Consider the following 22,894-nt stretch of genomic DNA (forward strand, 5'->3'; position numbering starts at 1 on the left):
GTGGGCTGTTCACCGTTCACCCAGCCCCTGCGTTTCCAGTTCCTGCTCCAGGAGCAGGTTGCTCTCAGGGATGTGTGGGCCCAGCCCTGCCTGGAGCATGTTACCTTTATCAGGGCGCTGCGCTGTTCCCCCATGAGCTGGGCACAGACCCCGTGGGCTCCCAGAGAGTCACAATCCTGCTCTGTGCTGGGAGCTCATGGGTGGGAGCACTGGGCAGGGGCCATGGAGCACTGGAGTGGACTCGGGGTCCCTTGCTCCCCAGGGTGAGGCACTGGCCAGGGTTTACTCTGCAAGAAAGAACAAACTGTCCCGCTGCCTGCTGAGCCCCACGGCAGCACCACACTTATCTCCTCTCTGCCAGACCTCCAGGGGATCCTGCTGCACTCCATAAAATGGGCACAAAACCATCCCAGAGCAAGGAGGGCCCCTGCAGGCAGGCAGCAGCCTGGGAAGGCTGCAGGGACAGCAGGAGAGGCTGCTGCAGGCCCACCTGGTGCTGAGGGTCCAGGAGCAGCATCTGGGAGGGACACGGGGTGTGCAGCATGGGCTGGGGGCTCTGCCATGGGCAACAACATCGAGGTTGCTCAAAGCTGCATCCACCCTGGCCTTGAGCACTTCCAGGGGTGGGACATCCACAGCTTCTCTGGACAGCCTGGGCCAGTCCCTCACTACGCTCACGGTGAAGAATTTTCTCATTATCTAATGGAAACCAACTCTTTTAGTTTAAAGCCATTTGCCCTTGTCCTATCACCACACCCCCTGAAAAAGAGTCCCTCCCCAGCTGTCCTGCAGCCCCTTTGGGTACTGGAAGGCTGCTGTAAGGTCTGCCCCTGAGCCTTCTTCTCTTCTCCCAGCTCCCTCAGCTTGCCTTCACAGAAGTGCTCCAGCCCCTTGATCATCTTTGTGGCCTCCTCTGGACTTGCTCTAATAGGTCCGTGTCCTTGTGCTGGGGACCCCAGAGCTGATCACAGGGCTCCAACAACTCAAAAAAATGAAATTGCTGCTACAACTCACCCGGGCCCCAAGCCCGCAGCGCAGGTCTGAAGCTTGCACCAGGGCCTGAGCAGGCCTGGAGCAAAGACAAATGAGGAATGAAGTTCAAAAATGTATGTCTAAAAACCACTGTGAGGCTAATTAGCCAATGCAAGCTAGAAAAAAATTGTAAGGTAGACAATATTACATTTACGTCCTTTTTCTCCGAGTTAGAGAAGTAATATAGCAAGCATTTGCCTAGTTATTTTATTACAAATACTCATTTAATGACGAAGTCAGTTGCACAATTTTGGCCAAAATAAAGATATTTCAGGAAAAAGAAAAGGAAGTTGTGCTACAGATAACAAGTGACCTTACACTGCTAGAGTCAGCCATTTTATGACTGGCATTTTGCTCAGAACAGAGAGCATCTCAGTTGGTAAGAGATGTTGTAAGTGACACACACAGAGAACGCTTAAAGCTTTTCTGGCTAAAAGAAGATTTACAATGTACATTTGAAATAATTAAGGAATAAAGCAAGAGGGACTTTGGAAAAGGTCACTTAAGATGACAGAACAGTGCTTAATAAAGTTTGGCACCAGATAACACAAGAGTTAGTACTCAGCCAGGCTTGAGACATACAGCTTTCCCCAAACTTTAATGAACTGAAGTTTTCTGAATACATGACACTTCAGACAACTGAGTAACTTTCTTCCTTTCTTCTAAATTACCAAAGACCAAAAACTGTGTTGCTTACACTGCAGCAAGAGGCAGGAAAAGAAAAAAAAAAAAGAAAAAAAAAAAAAAGAGTGCATTTCCCACCCCAAGACTGCAAAGCTGAGCTCATCATCATAGGACAGCACACTTCTACAAACTACATCAAGTAACACTGTAGGCAAGTTGCTAAACCCCTCCCTCAGGAAATAGCACTTCTGTATTGCATTGAGTGCGGGACACGTGGCTCCGCCGTATAAAAAAGGCAAAGAAAGGCTCCACTACAAATCAAAGAAAAAGCACCATGAACTGTTCAGTCCAAGGTAAACGACAACGGGAGCTTTTAAAGGCAGCATCTGAAAGTAGTTCACTTTCTGTTCTGTACCTCCCCCTTGATGCAAGGAGTTGAAGTTTCCCAGCCCAAGAAGCAGCACCAGTAAACACTGGCATAGAAAGGGCCAACAGTTACGCCTCGTTTCAAGCAATGATGGACTTTCCTGACAGTTTTGCTTTTTTTCACATGATCCAAGTTAATTGCATCCCTGCAGAGTGACTTGTCACAGTTAGAGCAGATCATGTTCCAGATTAACTCTTCTATTCCAGGAAGATTTTCCTGGTTAAAAGTTCATTGCCGGCAATGAATGCACCAAGACCACCAGTGCCAAACATTTTTAAATACTATTGGAAAAATAAACAAAGCATCCCCCCACCTCCCTCCCAGAAAAAGACTGCATAAAGCTTAACAGACCCATCCTCTGCAGCACAGCACAAGAACCAAGTCTCCAAATCCAGAATCATACACATTATTTCACAAGTAATAAAGACTGCTTTGGGAGCAGAAAGGCTGGAGAAAGCAACACAACCACCAGTGTCCAAGATATAAACTCATGCCAGCATTACCATGCATTAGGAAGGACGTATGCAACTAGATTCTCCCCAATACATCAAATCTCATACTCAGATTTGCTTTTTATCTCCAAGATGGTGCTAACTGAAGAAAGCCTAGAGGTGCATGTGCTGTGATGAGCTCTCTTCCAGAAATAATCAGAATATATACAGAAAAACAAGACAGAAAAGTTGAGGAAATAGACAGGATTTCATAACGGAATTGAAAAAAAAGAAAACGAAAAACAAAAACAAAACCAATATAACTTAAGAAAGCCCAAAGCTGACAGTGTTGAAGCTATTGCTGTAAGAATGCCTGGAAAAAATCTAATGAGGGCTCTTCTCTTCAGTGAAGACACATCTGGAGAAGGAAAGAAAGAAATAGAAGAATTAATTAGTAACAGTTGATAGACGGAAATTGCATAGCACACTGAAATCTGAGTCTTAAAACTGCATTGCTTCAACAAATGTAACAGTTGCAACCTGACAACATTCCTTGTCTGAAAAGAGACATCTTTTAGTTCACAGGGGCATTGTGGCAGTTTTAAAACCACTAGATTATATCTCCAAGAAAGCAACCTTGGAGTTATTCCATGCCCATGGCAGGGGGGCTGGAACTAAATGATCTTTAAAGTCCTTTCCAACCTGAGCCATTCTATGATTCTAGCCATTCTATGAACTTTATTCTAGAAGTCAGCATTTAAATAAAACTTTGGGAATGAGCACTATGAGGCTAAGCATTAACCTCTCCCCCTTCCCAGCCCTGGATGAGCAGCATTGCCCACTCACTGCCTGTACCAAAAGGAAAACCTTAATTTTGTTGCAGTTATTAACAGAGTTGAGCTGAGACTTGAACCAGCAGGTCAGTCAGCTGGACAGGACATGCATCACATTGGCCAATTTGACTTTCCCTACAACTTTATTTTGGGGAAGGCCTCCAAGCTACCAGGTATCAGTTCTGCACCCAGTACTAGGCATGTCATGGAGCTTGCTTGATACTCTCAGTGAGCCAAAGCTTCTGAACTTTAGAGAGGGGTTCTTCAGCTCGTAGTTTGCCATGGCACCAGATCTGGAACAACCCAACGCCCAAGCGACTCTAACTTTAGTACTACAAAGGCCCAGTACCACGACTGGGAATGGGGGAAGTACTTCTGTGCTAGATTTCATGGGCTAACCCTCATTTCCACTCCGTAGTTAACATTGGAAATTAAGGTTTGAAGTGTTCTAATTTATTTATTTATTTATTTGCTGCTGAAGTTTGAAAGCTAGGGTTTACTGCCCCTCCTCCAAAACTTAGATTTTATTTTTATACACACATACAAATCTGATTTTAACAGAGAAATTTGCTGTCTCATGAAGTAGGGGAGAATGGATATTTCAAGTATGTTTTTTGGGCAAAGGTGAGATAGTGCTCTCAAAATATCAAGCCTTCTAAATCCAGTAACCCCTTGTTTGGCCATGCTTCCATTTTCAGCAAGGTGTGCTGTATTTGTGCTTTGTTTCTTTATTTGAAGTCATTCCTAAGTTCCCACATTTATTTTTATACTTTATTATTTGTCAGTTTGCCAGGGAAATATACACCCACATCTGTTACACAGACACGAGGTATTATGCATCTCTCCACACAGCTAGAACACGTGTAAGCACCGGCACTTTTTGCAGCATGCCAGTTTTCAACTAACTGATGTGAAACACTAGAAGGACAGATTGGGCAACGATTTTTTCTTCCATAAGGGAAGAGGTTAATATCATTAAAAGTTACCGGGAATCAGTCGTGATTGAACGATGGAAACTTCAGCTCAGTTATCTCTGAGTCAGGCGAGCTGCTGCCACTTCTGTCACTGTAAGTGTCCCTGTAGAATACAGGAAGATTTTATTTTACAGAGCAAAAGTGCTTTATAAACCTAGATGTGCATCAGGAATTAGTGTGGTCTTGTACTGTTGGCTTAGGAAAAAAAGCAAAGCATGCAAAATTTCCTAGAATAACAGATATACTTATTATAGAATATTATAATATAAATGTATATATATATAAATAAATCAAACCACATCTATCTATAGAGAGAAACATTTTAAGACCAAGCTAATCTAAATTAAATTCAATCAAGAGAAGACTGGGTAACCATCCATGATCCATTATGTTCATCTTCCCAGTAACAGTTGATTGTCTCTAATCCATTAAAGAACTTTTTCAGAATCACAAAATAATTCATACTGGAATGGCTCTCAGGACAGACAGCAGGATCAGCTATCACACCAGAGACAATTGCTCAGGATCTATCCAGTCACATTTTGATGTTCTCCAAGAGTGGAGACTGCACAATCCTTACTGGGCAACCTGAACAAAAGCTTGAACAATCTGAAGGTGAAAAACAGATTCAATTTGCGTCGATTGTTTCTCATCTTCCCATCATGCACTTGTGTAAAAATCCCATTTTCATCTTCTTAAATACTTTCTCATAGGTACTGGTGGGCTCCTATTAGGTCCCCCATGAAGTCCCCATAAACAAAATAATTCTTCCAGACTGAACAAGCCCAGCTCCCTCAGCTTCTCCTCAACTAGCAAGCACTCCAGCCTCCTGATCTTCTTTGGTAGCCCTCCACTGAACTCCCTCCAGTCTATCAACATCTTACTTGTACTGGGGGCCCAAAACTTTATAAAGCATTCTAGGCATGGTCTAAGAAATGTTAAGTAAAGAGACAAACACTTTTGCCCATGTACTGGCTTTCTCTCTTATTTATACAGCCCAGAACACTGTTCATGTTTTCTACACTGCCGGGGCACACTGAACCCTGGTGGCTTATGTTCAGCTTGCAGTTCACCAAGATTTTGCAGCAACATGCAAGCAGAACTGCTCCCCAGATCCTCAGTCCCCAGCCTGCATTATTGCAAGGGGTTTATCCTTCCTAGATACTTTTGTCCTTGCTAAGTTTCATACAGTTCTTTTGGGCCACTCCTCCTGCCTAAGCCCACCTGAAAAGTGGGCTTACTGCCGTGTCTACCGAGCAGAACTGCAGGGCAGTCAGAAGCAACAGAATAAAGTAAATGCACAGTTGTAACCTATCCAAAACATTAGTTGTTTTGCAAACTAAAAGAAAGCTTAATGCAGCAGAAAAAAAAACACAAAGCTACAACAACCTGGGACCGTTCTTTAAACCATCAATGGAAACAAGTTTCTCAAGGATCAACCTGTACCTAGGACTTGTACAAGAAACATGCAGAAAACCCTGTGAGGTCTCCAATCATCTAGAAGAGCAGGCCCAGCTGAGTTTCCTGAAAGATCTGATTCCCAACAGGACACTCCAGAATTACTCTTCCTGAAGATGGGACCTCACTGTGGGACAAGTGCAGCTCTATGGCACTACAGTCAATATTAAAATACAAGACAACAGGTTTCGACTAAGAGTGTGAAGAAGAGGTAATTCAAGCACCTTTTCCCAAACAACAAGGGATAGGACAAGAGGAAATGGCCTAAAGCTGTGCCAGGGAAGGTTTCGGTTGGATATTAGCAAAAATTTCTTCAATGAAAGGGTTGGAACAGGCTGCCCAGCAAAGTAGTTGAGTAACTATCCCTGAAGTTATTCAAAAGATGTGTAGATGCAGCGCTTAGGGACATGGTTTAGTGGTAGACTTGGCAGTGCTAGGTTAACAGTTGGACTTGATGATCTTGGAAATCTTTTCCAACCTAAATTATTCTGTGATTCTAAGCACCCCCAGCACCTCACAGACCAGCAAAGCCCCACTCTGTGTGAACAAGAGCCTCCAGTTTACCCTGTAGGAGGAAGCACTGCTGCATGAGAATCTTCCTTATGAGAATCTTCCTTTAACCTACCTGGGTGAGAGCCTGCAGCCCTTTTGCAGATAATGTGCGAGTCTTCCTGAAGATGCCAACAGGAGGCCAAAGTATGGAGGAGATGGCTTAATTGGTCTGGAGAGGAATTCAGGGTGATACTGAACACCCACAAAGAATGGATGCTCTACAAGAAAGAAACAGGAAACATTAATGAGAAGTCTCTAAGTCTATGCCTGAACTGTCACTGAAAACACTTCCTCCCCAACACCATGGCTTAAATGTGATCAGTATCTTTCTACCTCTGTCAATTGTTCCTAAATGGACAGGCCCATGGCACTGTTTTTTTTTGTTGTTGTTGTTGTTGTTTTTTTTCCTCATGTAACTCAGCACGTCATTCTATGCACAGAATGGTTCTGAGGGAGCCTGGACTGGTCTGCTTGATTACCTTCAGTTTCCCTCAGAGACACTGAGGATCATAGTCTCATTGCTTAAATACTCACCTTCCAACTCAACCACTTCCATTCGCTCTCCTTCCTCATCTTGGCCTACAAATTTCAAACCCTGCTCTTCAAAACAGTTTTTCAGTTCTGGATTGACCTAGAAGACCAGAAGCAAGAAAACCCATGATCTCTTGTGTCTGGATTATACAGAAAAGCTCAACACCCACAATAGCATTTTTACCTCAAACCTGTGTCTGTGTCTCTCTTCCAAGAAATCATGATCCCCATACAGCTTCCCTACACCAAAAAAAAAAAAAAGTCAATGTCTTAAATAAACGCCAAACAGTTCACCCGATGCCAAGTTTTGACAGGGTCACGTGATTAGCATTTACTGTCATGAGCCACTTCTAGAGGGGACCAAATTGATTGATCTCCATTTCACTAATGGAAATAAGTTCAAGGAATGCTTTAACATTCCCAGATCTTACTTCCCTATACCCACTATATCCCACTATATAGGCATCTTATTCCCAGGAAACACTTCCAAACCTAGAAGATAAAACAACCCTTACTCATGATTGAATTCTTCGTTTGGAAGAGTGTTCTTCTCTTGCCAAGCCTCATAGTTCCACCCATTTGCCCAGGATTATGTTCTGGCATGTCTATGACCTGGGAAAAGCATTCAGAGCAGGAAGTGAGACTGAGGGATGCTCAGTCCCAGGCACACTCTGAAACACTAACAGGAAAAAAGAAATCAACATCAATACAGAAAACAACTAAATCAACCCACAGAACTTGATTAATTAGCAGTTATTCTAGTAAAGGCTGTACAGAGAACATATAGAAGGCTTGGGGATATTTGGGAAGCTCTAGCATAGGAAATGGTCCAAGTCAAAGCCCACACAGATCCCACGATAATAATACTGTGCTATTTACTGAACTATATGTTAAGCAAACCAATTTCACAGAAACAAAAACCTGAAATCAGCATCACTTATACTTCATATAACTCCATAAGCTTGTTTTTAGAAAAACCTTTCCTTCTGAGTAGCGTTTTAAAATAGCAGAAGCCAGCCTTTATGATGGGACCCTGGATGACACATATGTGGTCTGCAGTCTGAGAAACACACATTCGGAAATCTGTCTACAAATGTTCTAAGGAATTTATCTTCGCCTATGCTGATTTCTGAGATCATAATCAAATTTGGTGATATCTAAATTCGACCGGACCTGTTTACTCTTTGATTTCAGATAGCTTTTAAACTGCCCTTTAAGAAGGGCATTTTTTCCTTTCGTCTCTTAAGAAACATTTCATTTTACGAAGAAGAACAATTATATTATACACATATTTATATATCCCACTGTTGCACCATTAACAAGCACTATAATATTTTAAAAAGTGGCAACTGTCATACAGTTAACTAGGAAACATTTCTTGTTCAGATTAGGAAGTGATGAAAAGCAGACTTAAAAAAGCCATAAGACATAATAATCCAAGTCCTTATCTATATGAACAGGTGTGTACAGACAAGTCTAACACAGTAAGGATACTACAAACAAGTCACTACATACTCACCACTGGATGAGTGGTTTTGGGGTCAAATTCTGTTGAGTTAGCATCTGCAATGTTACATTAGTTGATTAGAAACACAAAGTTCCTCTCACCATGGCATGCACCTCCCCCAGGTACAACTGCATCCCATCCCCACCCTTCTGGCAAGCAGCAGCCTTAGCTTTGCTGAGACCCTCTCCCTGCACAGAGCTGTCATTTCAGCCCCAGACAGCAAAAACACAGTACTCCGTCAGCTACGTTAGATATGAATTTCTGCCCAGAGGTAGGGCAACTAATGCTAGTGCACTCGGTGCTGAAAGCAAGGGTCATTCAGGAAAAATACAACAGTTCTGAATATTTTAAATAAAGCTACGGAGTGGGAAGGAAGAAGTACTCTGAAGAACACATCCCCATGACTGCCCCCTCCACCCCTTCACTACTACCAAGATTCAGAATCAGTCTGAGACACTACTTCCTGTCAAAACTTCTTTTAAAACAGGAACCAAGTCCACTCAAGCAGTGGAGCCCAGAAAACAATTCAAATCACTGAAGTAGGTGTAACTGCCTGGTCAGCTGAATTGTGTTCTGGTCTTCATTGCCAATGAATGGCTATAATGGGAATTAGGCTGTCCAGCACACGTGAGCACAACTCCACTTACGTGTCTTAATCAGGAGCTGAACCTCACTCCAAGCAATAGAAATTTTTCTGTTGTTAAAAGCATTCCAGCACTGAGCTTTACTTGAGTAAGATAAGGAGATTATTTATTTTTTGAGTTAGCAAAGGAGGAGGGGAATTTTTTTTATAAGCCTAGAAAAAAATAAATTTTAATCTACCTACCAATGAAAAATATAGTTACAGGTATTACCCAACAAACCAACGAAAATAAAATATCCAAAGCCCAGGAAAAGCTTTGTGCAATTACCTTGCCAACCAAGAACACTGCGTGCAAACTCCACAACTGCTAACTGCATTCCCAAACAAACGCCTGCAGAAGGAAAGAAAGAATACAGATCAAGTCAGGACAAGGGACCACTGAGCCTATATTCACAGAGGCAAAAGCTTTGCTGGGCAAAGCGCACACGCCTTCACAAAGCAGTCCGGAGCCTGAGGAAAACCTGCAAGAGACACACCCCTGACTGGGATTTGGATTTAAGGGGCTGTTCACCCTGTACCAGACTGTTTTGACACATTTTACCTCCACACCTCACACCCCATCCACTGCTCACACGACATCTCCAGTCTTGCACTATGCCCAGTTAGTTTAAAAGCATTCACACATTTCTTTGTTTCCAGGTGCCAAGATACCACAGCCACGCTCTGAAACTCATCCCCCCCCTCATCGTGGAGATTTTGTCATCACATCCCAACCAACTCTGACTACTTCAGAGCTAACTGAAGATGATGATTCTATTACCCCATTAACCTGAGCACAGACCACCGCTTTCCTTCAGCCAATTATCTTCAAAACTGTATATTCTGAACACCCGTGAAAATCCACAAAGCTCTTGCTGCAGTCCAGTTAAGCTTTTATTCAATTTCCTTATTTCTTCTAATGGATGAAAAATGTTTCTCACCTAAGAAGGGTTTTTTCTGTTTTCTTGCCCAAGAAATAGCTTGAATTTTGCCTTCTGTCCCACGAACACCAAATCCACCAGGAACCAGGACTCCGCTGCACGAGAGTGAGAAGATTCTTTTCACATGTGACTCACCAGCATGGTTCCCAGCAACCACATGCCACTCTCTCCTATACATCTTGCAAGAATTCACTACTGAAAAGGGCTTTAAAGTGCCCTAAGTGGCAAAGCCTGTCTGCAGCACAGCTTCTGTCTGACTTCATATGAGGTGTCATAAAATATTTGGGGGGTAACATTTTATAAATGCACATTTTACCTTCCAAGGAATCCCAAATATAACACAGGTTGCAATACTCAAGTTGTTCACACTGGATGATTCACGCACTCCGCAACAAACACCCGGTTGCGAATGCATCATCCACCCTGGCCCATGCCAAGGAAGCCACTGGCTGCAGTCACGTTGTCCTAACCCCAGGTGCAAAGAAACTCAATTCTGCAGGAGCTTCTTTGTTCTATCAGTATAACCCAAAGCCTGCTTCCTTCAGGACTCACAAGCCCCACTGGTTCTTGTTTTCTAACAAGAGCTTCCTGGCTAACTCTTGGTATTTCTCTGCATTGTAACACTTTTTCGTAGAATCAGAATGGTTCGATTTGGAAGGGACCTTAAAGATAATCTAATTCCAACCCCTCTGCCATGGGCAGAGTCATCTCCCACCAGACCAGGTTGCCCAAAGCCCCATCTAACCTGGCCTTGAAAACCTCCAGGGATGGGGCATCTACAGCTTCTCTGAGCAACCTGTTCCAGTGCATCACCACGCACATAGTAAAGAATTTCTTCCTGATATCTAATCTAAACCTTTCCTGATTTAGTTTAGACCCATTATCCCTTGTCCTATCACCACACTCCCTGACAAAGAGCTCCTCCTCAGCTTTCCTGCAGCCCCCGTTAGGCACTGTCAGGCCACTGTGAGGTCTCCCTGGAGCCTTCTCTTCTCCAGGCTGAACAACCCCAGCTCCCTCAGTCTGTCTTCACAAGAGAGGTGCTCCAGCCTTCTGAGTCCAGAGGAAGCCACCAAGATGATCATTCTAGGTGGCTCCAGAGCTGAACACAGTACCTTTATCTTCTTCTTATAAAACTGAATACCACATTTATGTATTTCCTCTCTTTGGTTTTCCAAACCTTTGCCAGTATCTATCCCGTTCCCTCATTTCCTTTCACCCCGTTTCCCTGCTAAGTCTGTGCAAATCCTTATGTCCATAATAATTTTCTCTAATGCTGCCTTTCACAAACTCCCTCATTTTTCATTTTTATTTTTTTTCAAAGTAATTCTACTCTATCTTATCCTTAGTTTCCTTGAGAGATCTTTGGGGCAGCTTCAAGAGTGTGCTGGTACACTGCCTAAGAAAAAGGCCTATGGTGAGACATTCCATAAGTGTCAGAAGTAGCAAGTTTACCAGACACGCTCCAAAGAAATGGACAGAGTACAAGAATCTTACTGAGCACCACATAGTTTCTGCCATGCTTCATGGTATCGGACAGGTTCTTCCTGGAGGGTTGCTGGCTCCAAGTCAGCAGAGTCAATATACTAAGGAAAATAAATCCCAAAAAGGATTATGAGGTACTGCCACAAAAAAATACAAACATGAAATCTTCTAGTTCTCATTAATATAAGGTCTAGATGCACAACACACACAGAATCCATTACCCTTCTGAACCATACAAATACAGTTACTAGGAACTGCCCATGGATGAACACACACAGTATTTGCCTTTCACCACTCCTAAAAAATCAGCGGAGGTGAAAGTAAGACAAATGTAGAATGGTGCTGTTGTAAAAAAAAAAAAAAAAAAAAAAAAAAAAAAAAGCAGCTATTTCCATGACTCAATGGCATCATGAATCCACTGCACCTTTAAAAAACTTTAATTAAATAAGTTCAATTTCTGACAACAGATACACATTTTAACCTTTTCAGAACATTTGGCTGTGATCAAGACTATTCGAAGCATCTGTGGAGCCAGTCCAGCATTAAAACCTCAATAAAAGAATGAGGGAGAAGCATCATAAAGGCTGTCAGTACAAGGTTAACAGCAACAACCCTAAAAAAGGATCACTTTCGAAAACTGCTAGAAATTAAAGCAAATATTGCCCTCTTTAAATACATCTAGAGCTCTGTCATAGTTCAATATGCAACACTGAGCACTCAAGAGTTCCCATCAACACTGACGCCTTGCATAACTCTCAGGATAAAAGGCTGGTTTGCTTTAAAGCTGTTTTATGCCTGACAACAGATGCTATAATCCAAGAACAGTTTTAAAGTTCACTGGCTGGACCAACTCTCCCTTTAAGCCTAACAACTAAGATGTGTAGCACTGTAAGTATGAAAGGGGAAATTTACTTGCATGCACACACACACCTTGATGTCAAGTTTATGGTTGATAGCCAGTGCAGAATGTTCCAGTGCCTTAATGACAGATGCGTAGGAATCTGAAAACTTGGTGTATTTGCCAACTAGTGCAATGGAACATGTTTCAAGGAGACGGTCATACCTAAAGAAAAATCAAAACGCTGGTGTTATTTCACCACTAAGAGGAAATGGGGCAAGAATTATTTATATTCTATTCAGCTTTTCAAGTGATTTAAAGAGCTAGGCTCTTGGGGTCTGTCAGACTAGAGATAAACCAACTGTGAAAGAGATGACCTTCCGTAACAAAGACAACCTAAAAAACATCAAAGCAAGAATGGAAGAAAAAACACCAACATGAGAGCAAAAGCTTGCATAAAGTTATGTATAAATTAACTTGTCTCTCCTTGTGGTAAAAAGCCATTTTGAACAGATACAAACTGTCTTTTCGGGAAGTTCTATTATATCCAAGAAGTCAGCAGTAAACTATCAGAAGAGAGGATCAAAGCACAATTCTGCATATGTTTATACTGTACTGCATCTTCCCACGCTGCTTCTGACTGAGTTCACTTCAGCAGCCAGAAATAAAGAAATGACTTCTAGAATCCTGAGTTGTGCTGCCTACACTTTCTGTCCCCAGCCTCTGGCAGCACGTGATTTACACAGCATTCTTGATTACAACTAAGAGATTCTGTTTAAACAGTGTATTTCAGAATTAAGTACCTTTAACCAAGTCATTTACTGAGGTCTTTCCCTGTCAAAGTGAAACATTCTTTACATTGGTCACCCGTGTTTTAAGGAGAAGAATCTAGATCTTGAAAATTAATTTCTTATAAAGACAGCCATATATACAGCTTCAGAAAGGGCCTGAATGCTGACTGAAAAGACTCAATTCACTATTTCTAAAAGAAGATGCACTGTTGTCCCCACACGAAAAAAAAAAAAAAAGTGTTCTAGGAGTCTCAGATGGAACAGTTACAAAACAGCTGTTTGACTCGCTTGAAAGCACGCACTTTTTTTTTTTTTTAACTGACATTCCTGATGACTCCTGTGTATGCCTACAAAAGGATTTCAATGCTATGTAACAACACTGCTGTTTTTGTGGGGGAGGGCTGAGCCATTCACATTAAGTACTTCAAAATGGTTCTGACATAGGCAGTACACTAACATCACAATGTAAGGAACTCAATGTATCTTAAAGGACTCTCTAACTGAAGATTTATTTTTTTTTCCAAATGGTTAAACATCTAGGAAGAAAATGTGCTTTTGTAGTAAAGAAAAAAAAGAGGAAAAAGCTTGAGCACTTCAGAACACTGGCTGAATATGTAGTAACATTCATAACCTAACAACCAACAATGAAGTAGAGAAACTTATTGAGATTCTTAAGTCTCACTTCATGCAGCGGTGCAGCTCACCTGTCAGCCATTTCCTTCCACTTCATAAGCATCCTCCTGGGCTGTCTCCCAATGGGAAGATCAAGCCTGTGTCTGAAGTAGTCAACAACTCCCTGCTCCTCTAACAACAGAGGAACCCGGTATATAGAAGAGACATCATGAACACAGATAACCTGTTCATAAAATATGAATGTCATTAGAACAGATTTAAGCATGCCTGTCAAATTATTTTTAGATGACTATTGAAAGAACTTCCATCTCTAGAAAAAAACCCTTTGACTACTTAAACATGCAAGAAATAACATGCATTGAATAACATACCACATAACAGCTTAATAGTAGTTTCCCTATACTTAAAAAGGCTATCCTTCACCACTTCCCAGGTATTGCGACTCACTACAGCCTGAGGAAGGGCTGTGGCATGATGACCCAGCAATATGACAGTCAGCTGCTATGGAAGTTATGCAAGTGTGTAACAGAATTCAAAAAAATAAGTCAAGAGGTGAGTTTCTCCTCCTAAGCAGAGGTCTCCAGCTCTGGGGAAGGAAGGACTTCATATTTCTAGAACTACAACCCCCAGCATGACTGGATCTGCCCACCATTGTCATTCTTAACCAGGGCTCCAAGTTTGACTAAAGTCCAGAGAACACTGTGGGCTCAATAAAGTAATCATTTTCAGTCCTTCATCAGACTTGGAATTAAACAGCTACAGAACAAAGAATTCTAAGACTGGTGAGGAATACAGACTTCAACAGTTAAGTTCACTGAAGAAGGCTTCAGCAGAAAAGGAAAGACATCTCTAAACAATGGCCACCTGACCATCACGGAGACTGTACTTTATTAAGGATCAAAAATATGACAACTATTTTTAAATCCTCATTTCTCCCAACTCCCATGAAAGCAAAGTTCAACACTTCACCAGCAAAACTAAACTGCAATTTTCTTCCTTTGTAGGCAGTAACATCTACTTCTCAATTCAAGTGCAACTGCAGTTAGAGAAACAACTACATAAAATTGCATTAAACTTCCAAGAAAGCGGCTGACATGGGGAATTTACTTAAAATTCCTGACCAACAGCAGGTTAGAAAACAAGAGGTGGGTATCATACTGCTGACACATCAATATTATCACCAGCTAATTCTGAATGTAACACCTGAAACCTCAAGACGCCCTTTGATCTTGTATAGGAACTTAAAAAGAAGACTTGACAGAGCCTGAAAATGTGCAGTGATATCCCTTGTTTCATAAAAAGACACACTTTTTCAAGCTCTGGCTGGAACTGAAAGTGCTAATAAGCACCCTCCAGACTATCTGATTATTTTCTAAAGTCGAACTCAGACTATGCTATGCAGATTACGCTCAGCACAACAAAAATCAGGCTAACATGGAATTTTTGCATACCACATAACATTCAAGTAAACAATGCTCCTCTCAAATATCATTTAAACTTTTCTTTGTAATTTCTCCATATGCAACCACGGGCAGAAGAATACTATCACAGAAGTAGTGTACAAAAATGCACCTATCCTTTTAACGCAATTTTGGGCAACTACCCTTTTGCTTCTAAACACTGATAAAAATCTCATTCTTCTGTATTTACAGCAGGAATGTTGAAGGATAAACAAGGTATAAAAAAGCTATTCAGAAAATACCTTGGATTCCACAGAATTGTCTACGCCTAAGCGTATTTACCTTATAAAAAATAGATGCGGACACAAAAAGGACAATTGTAACAGTTGCTTATGCAAGGGAACGTAGGTAAGACAAAGAAGCAAATGAATTATGCAGCTATTACAGAGAGAGCTAGAACAACAGCTCTATGCTCAGGTAAAACTTCGCTCAGCATTTGACAAACAGCTACAATATTTATTGCTACTTGCAATAAACAAAGTAGACAGCAACCTTTCTTTACCTGTTCTGGTTCAACATGACAGAACATGGAAATCTTTTCTTTTACTGAGGTATCCAATGGAGTAGAGCACCTGCAAACAATCTAACAGAACAGCACCATTAAGGTTCTGAAGCAGCAGACTACTCAGACATTCACATAACAAACCTCTAACAAAAAAAAAAAAAAAAGTCTTTCTGCAATGTCTCTGTGACTTGGAAAAAAAAAAAAAAAAAAACAGCTTAGTTACCAATATGTAAGAACTCAACTTATTTAGACTAGGTTGCTGTTGCAACGTGCCAGTACTGCATTTTCAAATTCAAAGCCATGCAGCAAACCTTACCAGGTCTGGTGAGAGACCAAGGCCTCTGAGTTCACGAACACTGTTTTGGGTGGGTTTGGTCTTCTGCTCTCCTGTAGAGCTTGGCTGGTCAAAGAACAGAATTTGTTACATTAATTTCTGACGATTTGTAGAAATTACTCACGTTACTGGGGACTCTCCACCCTTTTCGTCTCATAAAACTTTGACACAGTTTTTAGACAATTCACGAGCTTTAAATACCTTTTTGTACTAGCACTTTAATCTCAAAAACTGAAATCAACCAGCAGAAACCAGAGTTCAAGTCTGTACAGTAGGAAGACATGCATATTACTGTGGAAAAGGAGAGCACAGAGTCTCAGGTTTTTTATTCACTGTTCCCTCCAAATACCTAGCAATTCAAATTTCTGATTTTCTCTCCCTAAATCACCTAGCCCAGCCAGAAAGGGAAGGTAAGATTGAGAAGAGAGAACGAAGACTGATCTGCACCCTTGTAATGCAACTGAGTTACTCTGTCAAATCCAGATCCTAAACAATAAATACTTATGCATACTTCCATTACCATAGAAGACATTTTTTAAGTACTGATTCTTGAAATAGAGGTTTTTGAGTGGTAAAAATTGTAAATTGCATTCAAATCCAGGACAGATAATACAGATCAGGTTGCATGGCATAAAGTACCTTCATTTGCTTTTAGTATTAACTGGAGTTTGCAGCATCTACTTGAAATATAAGGACATTTTGTTTTAATTTGTGATTTCTAATTAACTGATTCTTTTAGTAGCACTGTTTCTTAAGACCTTATTCAGTGAATTTTTGAACCAAGGGCAACTGCCACTAAGACTATCATACAGCATTTAAAAACTGTCACATCTGGCTGCTGTTAAAGATGAAAACACATAGATTGTATTTCAAATCACAGTATTATGTATTCAAACTACAAAAGTAACCCAACTTATTTCATGAACTACAGATATTGGACATATTGGGAAAAAGACATACAGTAACAAATAACAAAGTGTAGGAATAACTTGGAATATGATCATTTTAAAATGAAATGGCTATGAGATCTGGCTCTAACACTGAATTTTATGAGAGCTTTGCAGAAGTGAAAGACAACATAAATCAAGAAAATTGGGAAGTTTTCAGCACTAGACAGCAAATTTATCTGCCAAAGCTAGATGATTCCACAGAGAAAAACAGCAGTTAAAAGATGACAACTGAGTTTGCTGCAACTCCCAACTATTTATTACACATTTACACACTTTGAAAAAATTCTGTTCTGTTTTTGTGAACCTCATAAAAATATGTAACCTTATATTTTCTGCATTTCTTCCAGAAGTTTCTATATACAGAAATAGAAATACAGTGTCTTTAGATACAGCATATCAGAAACAACTATTTATAAATCAAGTTTTGGATCCAAAGAAGCAGCTGACCACCTCGCATTTTAGTTCCTTACCTGTGGAACTAGACTGACATGAATGTTACAAAAATTCTCTCTTCTGGCTTTGAACTGGAACTGACGGAAAGCTTCAATGAAAGGCATGCTTTCAATATCACCTACTGTTCCACCAAGCTAAAAAAAGACAAAGACATTTAGAATTAAAGTTAACATCAAAACTCTACTATATAGGTATGCTAAAGGGTACCAACACATAAAGGACATCTAAATACCTCCCCAGCACCTCCCTCTAATTCCCTAAGGAGCATCAACACCAAAACATCAATATGAAAAACAACAATATTTGCCAGTTGTACGTACTACTTCCTCAGTCTCCACTGTACCCCAACTATTATTCTACCTTCGTGATTTACCCCAAAGTCAAAAATCCACAGGAAAAACAGCTTCTCACATAGACAGCACATCTCCAGGGACATTAGCTTTGCCTTTACTCTCTCTTTAGGGAAAAGATTTAAGTGTTAAAACGCTGTTGGGCTACTATCACAGATCTTCTGAATTATCATTTATGAACATTAGGTGGCACAAAGAAGCAAAATTTCTGTTAGTTTAAGTGACTATACAGTGTTTTTGCACACGTGCAGATAAAGAAACACAAGGCATCCTCTGGAGCAGCGACAAACTCCTGAGCGCTGTCAGACAGTGCTTCCTAGGTACTTCAGGATCCATAGCTGCAAATCCTGTGACAGAAATTGGCACTCAAGCTGCAGGAAGAGTCCTAAGTCACCGTGACCTGGGCACTCTGACAAACACTTTCTCTCCTGCATCAGCATATCCTGCCAGCCAACTCAGCGGCACCACCTCAGAGGCTTAGCCCTATTCTGTCTCCTCTGGCAGCAGGATGACACATACAGTGTGCAGGCAACAGAACAGGGTTCATCACTCGTGCAATTCATTTTTCTAGGTCTATGCTGGAGGTAGTCACTCCAAGGGTCCTGTTACTGCTAAGGAGAGACAAGTACTTGTCACCAGAGGGTCACTTAACTACCCTTCCTCTATCCACCAAGTACGATGAGGGCACAGCACAGTTAACTCAAACTTCGATGTATAAAATTACGAGAGCTAAAATTCATTCCATAAACTAATTTGGATTAGTCTAGAGAGCAAAGGACTTCAAAAATATAACTGTCCATGACCTAAGCCTTCTGTATATGGATTCAGACACAAAGCAACCAGAAGATTAAAGTGAGGCTAACAAGGGAGATTTTTTAACCATCTCAACATGCAAAGTCAAATATTACTGAAAATTAAAGTTTTATTAAACAAAACATATGTATAGTTCAGTTTATTCCATACAGGAAAAAAAGCTATGTTTTAAGAGCTACAAACCTCAATCACGCAAACTTGGGGTTCAATACCATCTTCATCTACAGGAATCCGTGCCTGCCTCATTACCCATTCTTGTATAGCATCTGTGATATGGGGAACAACTGAAGAAGAAACCATGGAAAGGGTTAAAATCACAACCTATCACATTACAGACCAAATTACTGACAATAACTAGCCAGTGCTTCCCCTATCACATCAGCACCGATACATGTCTTTAAAGAAGTATGCGTTTTTGAAATGGCTATTCTTGGCTGTGATTTTCAAGAGAGGTGCTTTGGCAGGAAATGTAATCCTGCTTCGATTTAAACATATGTAAACAATGTTCCTTTTTAAGATGGAAGCTTCCAGTAAATACTGTTCTATGTACTAAGCAGAAAGTTAGCCTGTTTGAAACCAGCTATAAAAATCTTTATCCAAAGCAGCTGTGGAGGATGCTTAAAAAGAGAAGAATGATCTAATCCTCAAGGATCCTTCGGGTCTTCTAAAAACATAACAGTATTATTTAAATGAGTTATCAACAACAGTAACAGTCTTAATAAGCTAACAAATAATCCACAGATATATTGGTCTGTAGTCTGTTCATGTTTAGGACTGGCTGTTAGAAAGTTGGATCCAAGCCCAGGATATAGGTCATACAACATGCAGTATGCTCCCAAGCACTGTAAGGTTTCGAGGGGGGGTTACAGGTAAACTTTGGCACGCACCCCAAAATTTGCACCAGCGTGCCTTCTCAAATCAAAAAGTCACAAAGACAGCATAGATCAGAAAAAAAGACCTCAAATCAAGATGGAATTCAAAAGCATCTCACCAGTACAGAAATATGGAATATATATCTAAACACCAGAAACAAAGCTTCACATCACCTTGGACAGTTTTGCCGAGATAGTCTCCCTTCCTCTCCTTGTTGATGACATACTGGTAAATCTTCCCAGTAGTCAGATTGTTGTCTTTGGTGAGTCGGATATCAAGGAAGCGCTCGTAGTTACCGAGGTCCAGGTCCACCTCCCCTCCGTCATCTAGCACAAACACCTCACCTGCAGGACACAGAAAGGCACAAACACCACCATCGCATACACAGTCCGCATCAGCAACTTGCTGATTTTGCATGTGACAGCTAAAGAATTCAACACAGGGTAACACCTTCTTTGGTTGCTACAGCAAATTCAGGAGCAGCTCATAAAACTAGAAGCCTTGTCCAACGAAGAAGACTAACGCACTGACAACTGGACCCATTTACCAGCCACCAGCTTCATTCGCAGCAATAACAGACCAGAGCCCAAAGCCACTAGGAGAACATCTTTGCTGCAGGCTGCCTCATGGCAGGGCTCTGCCAGCAGGTACCAGCCCCAGGAGCCTCCCGAAGCCCCGGGCGCCGCTCGGGGGCCGCTCACCATGCTCGTAGGGGGAGAAGGTGCCCGCGTCGATGTTGATGTAGGGGTCGATCTTGATGGAGGTGACGTGCAGCCCGCTGGACTTGAGGATGGTACCGATGCTGCTGGCGATGATCCCCTTGCCGATGCCCGAGATCACGCCGCCCGTCACCAGGATGTACTTCATCTGCCCGCCGGCCTGCGACGCCTCACAGCCTCAGCGGGGGCCGCGGTGCCCGGCGAGGCAGCGCCAGCCCCGCTGCGAGACCCCGGCCTTGTGCCCTCAGCGCCTGCAGCCCCCCGGCCCCGTCACCCCCATCCCGTTACCCGCTCCCCCCCCCCCCGCTGTCCCTCAGGCTCCCCCCCCATCCCCGTTCACGCCGCAGGGCGCGCCCCCCCCCCCCCCTCACCCCCCCCCCGCCATCCGGTCTCCCACCCCCCCGCCTCCCCCGCGCCTGCCCGCGTGGTCCCGCGTGGTCCCGCCCGCTCGCGCCTGCCGCGCGCCCCCTCCCCACCCCCTCCCCACCCCGCCGCCCCTCACCTGTTCCCGCCCGGCCCTCGCGGCGGCAGCAGCAGGAGGTGCAGGAGGTGCAGGAGGTGCAGGAGCGGCGGCGCGCGGAGGGCGCGTGGCGGGGCGGGGAGCGCAGAGCGGAGCGGGCGGGGGTGCGCGCGCGCCGAACCGCTGCCAGCCGGCGAGCTGCTGAGGCGCATGAGGCCGGCGCGCGGCGGGGCGCAAGCGCGGGCCTCCCTCGGGCGCCTGCGCAGTGAGGCGGGGGGGAGGGGGAGGGAGGTGAGGGGAGCCGCGCTTCAGCCCTGACGGGGCGGGGCCCGCTAACGGCAGCCCCAGCGCGGGGCCCGGCCCGCGGGCACGGGGCCGTTGAAGCGGGGAGCGCCGGGTCCAGGCGCCCCCTGCCACCGCCACCGGCACCAAGCCTGGCGGTGCCCGAGCAGCCCCGCGTGTTGTCCCCGGCGCGTTGTTGGCTGGCGGGTGGGGTCTCGTGATGGATTTCTCCTGATGGTCGAGCAGAGCAGCCTGCTGTGGTGTCAGGATGCTGCTTGATGTTCCACGCGTTTTTTCTGCTTCCTGCTTGCTCAATTTTATCTGCTCATAAATTATCCTAGACATTCTTAGTCATAGTTACAGAGTTGTTCTGTGTATGCCTTAATCAGTTGTCTTGTCTGTGGCAACTGTCACTGCTTACATGGAAGTACCATTGTAAGAAACAAATGACTAGATCTCTTGGTTATGTCATATTACCTAATGCTGCCTCAAACTTTTTATCTCCTTCAGTTTTTCTCTGGCTTTCTTTTCTCTGTCATGCCCCATCCTTGCAATTAGGGTTTGGCCTCTGAAGAGCTCACTGACATTTTGGTGGGTGTAGTGCATATAGAGAACTTTGTGTATACAATCACACAGATAAAGGTATTGCTATTGTTTGCAGTTAACATGCCCAAGTTGTAGACTTTTCCCAAAAATAATTGTGCCTAATTATACCAGATGCCAATGACAGAAAAGAGGGGAAGGAGCCATGAAGGAAAGCCAGGCAGATTCTTGTACTGTAATTGTCATTGTCTCCGTGGTTTAATTCAGGACCATCCTCAGGCTGCTGTGTGAAAGAGATGGTGTGGCTGATCTCTGGCCTTCTGGTGAAGATCCTGAGAGACGAGGCACATCACAGCATCTGGCAGTGTCACCCAGTCCCTTGCAGACTGGTGACTTTGCCTGGGGGTAGTGCCTGAGGGGATGTAGAAACAGGGTAGGGCCACTGGTGGGGTGATCAGCTGGACATGGGTAGGAATCAGAAAGGGTAGGAACATGCTGGTGATGTTTGCCTTTTGGCCATGCCATTGGAAGCTGCTGAGGAGTGTTCCTGGCCGGGGGAGGTGACTGCACAGACCCTGCTGGGAGTTTGGGGATGGTGTGGGGAGTGGTTCCAGTCTTTTCTTGCTTTCGGTTATATGTCTGCCATGGAAACGTGTGCCAGCGTACTCTGCCGTCATTGGTCTTGCACTCAAAGTCTGCATCTGGTCTGCCAGAATGTTTCCCCGTGGACATGTTCTCCTGCACATTGTCAGTTCTGTGGGCAAAGCCACCTCTTGCCTCCCCCAGGGGCAGGCTGTTTCCACTTGCTGCAGGTGGGCAGTGACAGCGCACAGTAATGCAGCCTCTGGTGCCCTTGATGGCGATTCCTCTGAGAAGCATTTGCCGTTAGAATTGCCTGACTGTGCTGTTTTGCTTCTTCATGAAGGGCTCTTGTTGCTTTCATCTGTTACTCAGCTAGCTTAAAACAAAAAGAACATTAGTTTCCAACATTTTTTTTAAGGTGAGGCTAGTGTGATGAAGGGGTGACAGTATGCAGAAATGCAGGAAAGGATGCGTGTGTACGTATATCTGTGTGTGTGTACCACACATACATTGGCTGAGAGCATCTGGTAAGACACAGGGAGGCCAGGTTGTTCTGGGGCTGGGTCTGAGCATCTCAGGTTTTTCTATTTCTTGAGTGAGCATCAGACATCTGACTGGAGCAACTGCTTTAGGAGTGAAGGTAGGCCCTTACTTTCAGAGGTGTCTGTTACCTAAATGCAAGCTTCTACTTTTAGATGCATGAATCTTTTTATCAGTGCCTAATTAAGGCCTCAGGGGTTGGATATCCAGTGGTGCTTAAGAGATAAGTGAACTCACTGGGAGCTATTTGTGAATATTAAATGGTGTGGAATTGCAGCGACCCAGAAAAGTTACATCTCAAATTATGTAAGATTACCTGGACCTTTTGCAGGCAAAGTGAGGCAACAGTGG

The 22,894-nt window shown here is 43.2% G+C and overlaps 1 protein-coding gene across 1 annotated transcript; it reads right to left on the bottom strand.

Annotated features, from left to right (window-relative positions):
- Positions 1-1,277: 1,277 nt before the first annotated feature.
- On the bottom strand, positions 1,278-20,771 carry CTPS1 (CTP synthase 1). The gene is made up of 19 exons (XM_084300739.1): positions 20,639-20,771; positions 20,119-20,296; positions 19,591-19,761; positions 18,728-18,828; positions 17,399-17,515; positions 15,961-16,044; positions 15,642-15,722; positions 13,751-13,902; positions 12,348-12,480; positions 11,430-11,518; positions 9,933-10,027; positions 9,281-9,343; positions 8,382-8,425; positions 7,378-7,474; positions 7,047-7,102; positions 6,866-6,962; positions 6,405-6,549; positions 4,334-4,424; positions 1,278-2,932 (listed from the first exon to the last, which is right to left on the bottom strand). The coding sequence occupies exons 2-18, from the start codon at positions 20,282-20,284 to the stop codon at positions 4,340-4,342; spliced, it is 1,776 nt and encodes a 591-aa protein (XP_084156865.1). The 5' UTR covers positions 20,285-20,296; positions 20,639-20,771; the 3' UTR covers positions 1,278-2,932; positions 4,334-4,339.
- Positions 20,772-22,894: the final 2,123 nt, after the last annotated feature.

Source organism: Netta rufina (assembly GCF_964035555.1).
Source record: "Netta rufina genome assembly, chromosome: 23".
Classification (NCBI taxonomy): domain Eukaryota; kingdom Metazoa; phylum Chordata; class Aves; order Anseriformes; family Anatidae; genus Netta; species Netta rufina.

What these genes read in the sequence shown, in the direction of transcription:
- CTPS1 (XM_084300739.1), bottom strand. Translation starts at nt 20,284, where the DNA reads ATGAAGTACATCCTGGTGACGGGCGGCGTGATCTCGGGCATCGGCAAG. An exon ending in CCCAAGTTTGCGTGATTGAG is followed by an intron (nt 17,516 to 18,727) that starts GTTTGTAGCTCT and finishes GTCTTTTTTTAG; the next exon opens with CTTGGTGGAACAGTAGGTGA. An exon ending in TGGAAGGAAATGGCTGACAG is followed by an intron (nt 12,481 to 13,750) that starts GTGAGCTGCACC and finishes ATTTTTCTTTAG; the next exon opens with GTATGACCGTCTCCTTGAAA.